General features: G+C 36.6%; 1 protein-coding gene across 1 annotated transcript; it reads right to left on the bottom strand.

The window, feature by feature from the left end:
- Nucleotides 1–964: 964 nt before the first annotated feature.
- Nucleotides 965–2,394, bottom strand: LOC111915310 (mitogen-activated protein kinase kinase 5). The gene has a single exon (XM_023910977.3). It carries the CDS (start codon nucleotides 2,193–2,195, stop codon nucleotides 1,128–1,130), a length of 1,068 nt encoding a protein of 355 aa, XP_023766745.1. The 5' UTR covers nucleotides 2,196–2,394; the 3' UTR covers nucleotides 965–1,127.
- Nucleotides 2,395–9,716: the final 7,322 nt, after the last annotated feature.

Genomic DNA, 9,716 nt, shown 5'->3' with positions numbered 1-9,716 from the left:
TCTTATGATTGATTTCTTATATAAATCATTTACAATAATATTTTATTATAAAATTGAAGAATGCCAAATTTTAAATTTAGTTAAAACTAAAATTCTATTACAACGCTCGTCCACATGCGTCATCTCAAATCATCTCATGGTTTAATTTTTCTTTTTATAAAATAGAATCTTTCCGCGACATAATATGATACAAACTCGAGTATCATTGAATATATTTCATTAGTAAATTCACGATCATTATTTTATTTTTCAGATAACGAATCCAAACTCATCCAGCTTTAAATAAATAAATCGACAATCAACATTTTTTGAGATAATAAAACCAAAAACCACCCAACTCCATTTGGCTTTCATGTTCAAGTTGTATGATTTTGATCAAAAATTCCTCTGGCTTACCCTTAAATTGCTCAAGTTGTTCATATTTTGTTATTCAGAAGATGAACACTGTTTTTAAGGTATAAAAAATAATTTATTTCGATAATAAACTCTAAGGTCACTCAAAGTCAAAATTTACATACAATAATGTCCACTATTCAATTTCACAATCTTTTTATGTCGACAAACATATAGAAAAAGGACCAATCTTTTTGTACAATTCAAACACGATTAATAATCAACGCAACAATCCAAGAATTCACTGTCACGCCCGAAATCTGTATAATATTTGCAGATTTAAAAGTCGTAACCCACTTAATTTGCAATGTACCTTTTTACCTTCTTTTGTAATGATTGACACTACAATGCATTTATCTTTTCTGGGATTAAATTCGCAATAAAAAGTCATTTGCCACTAAAAATCAAAACGAATTCATTCTTTTCTGGGGAAATCATGCATATAAAAATGATTGCAACAATATTAATAGATGATCGAATGCCTTAAAAGTCCCAACAATAATTGTAAAGAAAGATGATTTTAGTTTCGTTTGTCCAATCAATCCTTCTTTAAATTGGAGAAACCAATGGATTTCGGAGAATCTTAATTTATCAACCCCAAGATTGATTTGATTTGATTGATCGATCAAATAGTAACACAAAACATTGCTCTAAAAATCAAATTTTTTAATCATCATCATCATCATCTTACACAGTTGTAAATCAAAGGCGTGAAAAGTATTATGGAATGAAGATCAAGACGATGATGAAAAATGTGGACGTGGTGGGGGAGGAAGTAGTTGATGAGTTGGATGCACCTGATTCGCGATGCTATGGTTACCGGCTAAGCCGGTAACAAAAGGGTGACGCAACAGCTGCGCCGCCGTCCACCTCCTCGCCGGGTCCCTCTGTAAACAGCACGCCACAAATTCACGGAACTCACGAGATGCCGTGGGCGGGGCTTCCGGTGGCTGTGACATGCAAATAGCACACATGAGGCTAGCCCAATCGCCTTGTCTTCCCACCGGAAACGGAAAACGCCCTAAATAGAATTCCAAAATGCTAACGCCTAAGCTCCAGATATCTCCGGCGTATCCATCGTATTTTCCGTGATTCAGATCCGTGTTTATTCTCTCGGGACTCATGTAAGCAATGGTACCGACGGATGAATTGCAAGGATCCATGGTTTGTGCTAGGATTCTAGATACCCCGAAATCGGCAATCTTAACTTGTTTCTTCGAATTTATTAACAGATTGGAGGGTTTAATATCACGATGAACAATCTTACGCCGGTGGAGGTAATAGAGACCGGAGAGGATCTGACGGGTGAGATCGGCCAAAGAGGGTTCGTGGGAGATGTGTGTACCTTCAAGCGACCCGCAGTCCATGTACTCAAGAAGAACCTGAATCTCGCCGGCGTGATCAAACATATCGTGACACTTGACGACGTTGAGGTTATCGACGTCTCGTAAGATCTCGATTTCTCGACAGATCTGACGGCGAACTTCATCTTCGTGGTTTCCGTAGATTACTTTGAGAGCAAAGAGGCGGTTGGTTGGACGGTGGAGAACTTTGTAAACGGTTCCACCGCTGCCGCTGCCGATTCTATTCATACGGTCGAGTTCAGAGAAGTTGATGGGTTGTTGCTGTTGTTGTTGAGCCGGAGGGAGTAGTTGAGAGGAGGTAGTGGTGGCGGAGGAGGGTGGGAGAGGTAGTGGGACAGCTATTTGGGGTTCTCGTTGGGGTAACGGTAGGGTTAGGTCAGGACGGCGGCGAGGGCGATTATTAATCCTGTTAACGGCGGCGGGGGTGGAGGGCTTCATGATTGATTGAAGTTTCCGCCCCTCCAAGAACAGGAGAAGATTGAAGAAGAGAAAAGGGGGGTTTTGCGTTTTGGGGACTGAATGATTGTTATTGAAGATCTTTTTTTCTTAGAAATTTGGCAGAAGAAAAAAGAAGAAGAAGATGATGAAGAAGAATATACGCAGAAAGAAAAGTTTTATAAAAAATTATTATATGATTTTATTTAATAGCTTTTGGAGGGTTGCTATCACAAAAGAGGGAATCGAGATTTAAAAGGACGGGGGTCACGCGCCGCCATCGAGACTGCCCTATAATCGCCATTCTCAAACAATAATTACATAGGAATTTATGAAGAAATCCCATCTTTTAAAGATTTTCTGAAAAAAAAGTATATTTAACTCAACAAATCAATGGAATTACAATATAAAATTACGAGGCATGGAATTTAAGTTTTTAAAAATCCCAGCAGATTGAAATTTATATCGTTATTCCTCACCAAGAACCTTTTGAGTTATTTCGGTTTTCCTTTTGTTTGAAACATAACCTTTAAACAACAATTATCCTTTTGTTTGGACGCGTGTATCACTCGGTTGAGGCTACACTAAGTAAAGAATTAACAAGATACTTGGTATAGAGATAAGAAGCAAATTGGGTGTTTCATATCCAGTTGGGTGTTTCATCTTGCCATTCAATGCATATTTTTATACCCCATAAATAGAGGTCCGTTGTGGTTCATATCCAATTATGCATCAAAGAATCAGAAGTAAATAATAGATTCTTGTTTTATCATGTTTTATAAGAGTCTATTGCATGAAAATAATTTAGAGTAAATTGATCCTTGGAGTTAATATTTTGGATGGCTTGGTATAAGTTTTGTGTTCTCATTAAATGTATCCGTATGATTTTGTTTATATTATAGATTTTCATAGGGTTGTAAAAGAACTGAAAAAATACGAACGATGGTTGTTCATGCTCATTCGTTTAAGTTACCTAACAAACGAACGGATAAACGAACGAATCGTATTATTCATGTTTGTTCGTTTAATAAATTATAATGTTCATGTTCCTTCATTTATATCGTCAACATGCTAACAAAAGAAGATAAACATATATAATTGAACATATATGTACATAAACAAATATAATAATATAATCAAATAAAATCGAACATATACGAACATAAAATAAACTCAAATGAACGAATATAAAAGAACGTAAACGGATAACATAAACTAATGTTTACGAACATAATTGAACGAACATGACTATTGTTCATTTTCGTTCATTTAACTAAACGAACGAGAATTTTTGTTCGTATTCGTTCATTATTAATAAATGAACTTTCCGCCGGACAATTCACGAACAGATCGTTTAAAGCTCTAGATTTTGATATGCATAGTTTATGTTCGAAATTTAATGGAGTTCAGATTTTTCTGTTGCGGCGACGCCAATCCATTTTGTAATTTGAATTTTTACGATTGAATTGATAAAATTTTGATACTTTTGCATTTATTGGTAGATAAATATACAATTGCAGTGTCACTAACTAACTCTAATATATATCATCGAATGAAAACGTATTATATGTGACCAAGTTAATATGTAGGAAACATACATAAAAATAATCATGAAAATGTAAAGAAATTTATACAGACACATACATAAAAATAAGTAAGTAGGACATCTTTTTTAAATTAACAAATAGAAGTTCAAATAATCTAAAACATTTATATCTTATCCAACTCATACGTAAGAATCGTACAAAAAAATAAGGAAACATAAAAAAAAATTACATCGAAACGTAGACAAACTCGAATTAATACCGACGCATACATAAAAAATATGTAATTATTTAAAAAAAATAACCAACGAAAGATCTAAATTTATGTCGCAATGTTGTCACTCAAATTTATATTGACACATACATAAAAATAATCATGTAAAAAAAATAGTTTTAAGTTAACAAATGAATATTATTAAGGAAAATCAAATTATGTATATTACGGGGATAAACATACAAAATGGAGGTGATAAAAGTGATATTTTATAAAGTTCAAAGTAGAGGGAGGTCAAAGTGAGATTTTAAAAATTAAAGGGATAGAAAATGTCATTTAACTAAGTATTTAAAAAAAATAGATGGGCTGAAAATCATTTCATATAGTGGATGGGTGGCAAATGTTATGAAAACATCTATCAACATTATGTAACATCCTGCTTCCAATTTTTTTAGCCATAGGCCGGAAGTCGATTGTGTAAGTCTTTGGGCTTTAAGTAGGCAAAGTTTAGTCCTTGTAGAAGGAGGTAATGTTAGTTAAGAGATTTAACCCTTGAATTATGTTTTAGGCCGAAGGTTAGAATGGGAAAAGTCATAGGCCGGTTTTTTGCATGAAATATGGATTATTGTTTGAGAAGTTTTTATTCCAAGATATTTAGATAATATTGTAGAGCTCTTCAACACCTTTCCGTGGATATAAAGAACGTCAAAAACGGAGTTGGAACAAAGAGGTTACAATCATTTGAAGTTAGACGATTTTTGGGTTAGTCGCATACGTTGGGCGTACGAGGAGTACGATGGGCGTACGTGATCAGTGCTCATATCCTATTTTTGTGTTTTGAACACTATTTAAGCTCCTTAACTCCCCCAAATCCTTTCCATTCCGACCCTCCACCTCTTTAACACCCTTTTTTGAAACCCTAACCCAAGTTTGAGCCTTGTGAGCAAAAACAAGGTGTTTTTAAGTGCTTTGGAGTGTTCGTGGTGTACTTTGGAGAAGAATGAACTCGTTGAAGAAGCGTTTGTTGCATTGAAGTTTGTAGATCCAGACCTTGTTCACCTTAATCTTTCTTTTAGAGGTATAAAACTTGAATCTTGATGATGCATTTATTAGATTTAGCTAGTTTTGGATGTTATGAACTTTTGGTCACTTTAGTGCATAAAGTTTAGACCTTGAAAGTTTGTGACCTTGTTATGGATAAAGTTGGAAACTTTATCCATCTAACTGTTGGATTAGTGTCTAAGGATGTAACTATATTTGGTAAGTACTTGACCCGGTTGTGCATGGTCCTTTTAGGTTGCCTTCACCATAGCAACTTGACAGAGTGATTTAGAGAGAAGAGATATTATTATTAATATATTATAAGAATAATATATTAAAAGAATAATTATATTATTTGATTAATATAAGTCATAAATTAATAAGGAATTAATTTGGTGACTTAAAGAGATTAATTGAATAAAGGGGTATAAACTGTTAAATGTATGAAAGTTGTATTTTGAGCTGATAATCCTTATGGATATAGGGTTGGACGATTTTAGGGATATGGATCACCTAGAAATCGTCCAAGGCCTTATCTAGGAAGGGATTTGGATTGCTTTGAGGCTAAGTTATCCAATTAGGGTTTAAGGGTGAAACCCTAGGAGCTTACAGTATAAATAGAACCATAGGGTTAAGGAAATCGGCCAACCTTGTGTTTGGAGAAACCCTAGAGCCGATTTCCCTCTTCCTCATCTCTCTCAAATCATCTTCTTGCTAGTTGGTGTTTGTAAGCCATTAGAGGAGTGACATTTGTGACTCTAAGCTCCAAGAAGAAGAAGGTTTTCAAGCAAGTAACTCAAGGTATCATTCTAGATCTGTTTTCATATGTTTCAATTGTTAGTATACATTAGATCTAGCCATGAAAGTCTTGGATATGTTGCATGTTCAATTAGTGAAACCTAGATCCAAGCTATAGGGTTGTATGTGCACATAGGTAATGTTCTTATGTCCAAAACCCATCAGTGGTATCAGAGCCATGATTGGTTTCAATTGATTATGATGCTTAACTATTTTACTTGCTGAAAATCGTTTTTCTTGCCCTCTGTCGACCCAACTCGGCGAGTCAGTTTTTGGACTCGACGAGTTGGCCCTACTCGGCGAGTCCCAAAGCTTGACTCGGCGAGTTCGAGCGTCAGACAGAGGATAATTCGGGATTTTGTTGTTGTTTTGTCTTGGATTGATACCAAAATCGTTTTATTATGTAAAAATCTGAATTTTAACTTCATTTAATGATTATCCTTGACATAAATAAAGATAATTTCAAATCTTTTAAATATTGATTATTTATATGATAAATATTGGACTATTTAAGATTATTTGGTAATTATCTAATGACTAAAATTGGATTAGGTCAAATATAGATAATTGTGAAATTAATTGTTTAATTTGAATTATTTGTTATTTGATCCCTATTGTTTGAAAAGTTCAATTTCTATCCCGAAGTTTTGAAATTTGAATTTTGTGATTAATAGTTTAATTTAGAAGAATTTAAATTTCAACCCCTAGATTTTTACAAGTTTAAAATTCAACCCTATACTATTATATTATTAAAAGCTTAATAAATATATAAGTAAAATTAAAATGCTAGTCTTACCGTTAGTAGGCCTCATTCAAGAAGTCGGTCTATAAGGTGGGTATAAAGTTGCTGCCTATAAAATGGCGCTTAATGGATGTACACTCACACTCACCGCTTGCTTGACCGGTGGAGGGTCGTTAGCCGAACGGGTAGGATAGGGCAACTCTCTCTCCTCATTAATAAGTATAATGAACCTATAAAAGTAACTAAACTATTTTATAAAATTCTCAATCTTAGTTACTTTAGGAAAAATGAATTGATGCAATTCCATGAAATTGCACTTTGCACCCTTACTAAGAAGTTGGTGGAGTGTGTGTGGTTTACCGGCACACTAATTGGTTCTAAGCAAAGGTGGCAAAGGGTGATCCATTGTTTATCATAGTTCGATGGACGCGTGTGTGGTTTACCGGCACATCGAATAGATGATTGTAACAATGAAGGCACCATGTGGATTTGCATGGTAATTCACACCCGCTTTGTGATCCTCGGTATCCCAGTCACAAACTAGAGGGGCATATCGAGATTTAAACATGCCATTGAAGAGTTCAATGAATCTCTAAAATCTAGTAATTCTCAATAAAACTTAAGGTTATGTTTTCGTGGTGAAGAATTAGTGAATCGTCATTCACTTACCTCCAAATTATTTGCATGATTGGATTACGGCATCCCTTTTCTAATATGTAAATAATGTTGTTGGGTCCTAGCCCTAATTTTTCATTTTGGGTGTTTAATTAGGGATCCAAAATTCTAATCAAACTTTGTCCTTTCTATTTGTAGATGTTGAACGCAAACAACGCTGTTGCCAACTCATTCACCTTAATGAGTCTTTGCCAAAAGGTGACCTTCGATGGTACCAACTTTAGCGAATGAATAAGATACATTCGCACCATTGCATGCTACGAGGACAAAGAGTATGTCCTCGACGAAAAGCTCGAGAAGGTCAACCCGGAAATCGCTACTCCCGAAGAGATGGCTGTCTTTGAGACACACGAACGTGATGCAACGAAAGTACATTGCATCATGATAGCCACTATGAACCAAGAATTCCAAAAGTCCTATGAGGACATGTATCCGTATGAAATGCATCAAGACTTGATGGAGAGGTACCACCAAAGCGCGAGGCAAGAGCTCTACGAGATCATCACTAACATGATCACCGCTAAGATGGGAAATAGAGAATCATTGACTGTGCACTTGCAAAAGATGCAACGATATGTTGATTGTCTTCGCAAGTTAAATGTTAACTTTGGGAAGGATTTGGCCATCGACATTGTTCTTCATTCCTTGACTTCATGCTACAACCAATTTAGGATGACCTATCACATGAACAAGGAAGAGGTCACCCTAAGCAAACTCCAACGACTCCTAAGGACTGCTGAGAGCAACCTTAAAGACAAGTCTGTTGCACCAACTCCCGCACCAACCGCTGCTCCTGTTTTGGCTATAGGGCAGGGAAGGGGCAAGAAGAGGAAGGCTCTTTCAAAGAGCCACCGCAAAGGAAAGTCCCAAGATGGTTCCTCTTCTAGTGGGACCAAAGTTGATCCCGCTAAGCCCAACCCTAACTCGAAGGAGGCAGAGTGCCATCATTGCCACAAGATAGGGCATTGGAAGAGAAGTTGCCCCGAATATCTGCAAGCCATCAAGGATGGAAAGATCAAGCCATCTTTTGCAGGTATATACACAATTAAATCTAGTAATTCATCTCACACTATTTCTTGGGTTCTTGACACAGGATGTGGTTACCACATTTGTTCTGACTTGCAGGGACTAAGAAGAGATAGAGATGTGGAGCAAGGAAGAATAAATCTAATCATGGGAAACAGAAGATCGTCGCCTTTCACCAAGATTAGAGTGTATTCTTTAGTGCTAAGTAATGGATTAGGTCTAGATTTAAATAATTGTTGCTACTCGCCAGAAATGGCAAGAAACATCATTTCATTTCATGGTTTGTTTATACAAGGATTTAGATATTCGTTTAATAATATGAATGGTTCTATTTATGCTTATCTAAATGGTGTTTTATACTTTGAAGCTATGCCTTGTAATGGAATTTATGAAACTGTTATGGTTGTAGATAACCTAGGAAATGATGTGTTGTGTATAGATTCTTACAATAGTATGGATAAAGCATCTTTGTGGCATTGTTGTCTTGGACATGTCAACAAGAAGCGCATAGCCCAACTCCAAAAGGATGGAGTGTTGGAGTCATTCGACCTTAGGGAAGATGAAACGTGCGAATCTTGTTTACTTGGAATGATGACCAAGTCACCCTTCACTGGAACTTGTGAGAGGGGTGAGGGTTTATTGGATCTCATACATACCGATGTATGTGGACCCTTTAGATCCACCATAAAGGATGGAAACCGCTTCTACGTGACTTTCACCGATGATTATAGTAGATATGGGTATATTTAGTTAATCAAGCACAAGTCTAAAACATTTGAAAAGTTCAAAGAGTTCAAGAATGAAGTGGAGAATCAATTGGGCAGGAAAATCAAGATGCTTCGATCCGATCGAGGAGGAGAGTACCTAAGTCTTGAATTCCACGACTATCTCAAGGAATGCAGAATAGTTTCACAATTGACGCCACCTAGGACACCGCAGTTAAATGGTGTGGCAGAAAGGCGCAATCGAACCTTGTTGGACATGGTTCGTTCTATGATGAGTCGTGCTTCACTACCTATCTCATTTTGGGGGTATGCCTTAGAGACTGCCGCCCATATCCTTAACCGAGTCCCTACAAAGAAGGTTGCCAAAACACCTCACGAGATGTGGACAAGGAAAGCTCCCTCGTTGGCACATATCAAGGTTTGGGGTTATGAAGTTTTTGTAAGAAGAGAAACCCATGACAAGCTCGAACCTCGTAGTGAGCGATGTATTTTCATCGGCTACCCGCATAAATCCTTTGGATATCTCTTCTATAGGCTGAGTGACAATGTGGTCTTCGTTGCGAGGAGATGGGTTTTCCGAGAGTGAGAACTCATAAACCAAGGAGACAGTGGGAGGCAAATAGATCTTGAAGAGATTCAAGAGTCGAGCGATGAAGGAACCTCTACCGCTGGCACTCAACCCGAGGAGGAAACTCCGGTTGAACCGATTGACGAGTCATTACCTCTTAGACGTTCCGAAAGAGTTAGAGTTCAACCCCA

This window comes from Lactuca sativa, chromosome 4 (genome assembly GCF_002870075.4).
Source record: "Lactuca sativa cultivar Salinas chromosome 4, Lsat_Salinas_v11, whole genome shotgun sequence".
NCBI lineage: Eukaryota > Viridiplantae > Streptophyta > Magnoliopsida > Asterales > Asteraceae > Lactuca > Lactuca sativa.
The sequence above is the reverse complement of the archived record's forward strand: the minus strand, read 5'-3'. Positions and strand labels throughout refer to the sequence as shown.

What these genes read in the sequence shown, in the direction of transcription:
- LOC111915310 (XM_023910977.3), bottom strand. Translation starts at nt 2,195, where the DNA reads ATGAAGCCCTCCACCCCCGCCGCCGTTAACAGGATTAATAATCGCCCT.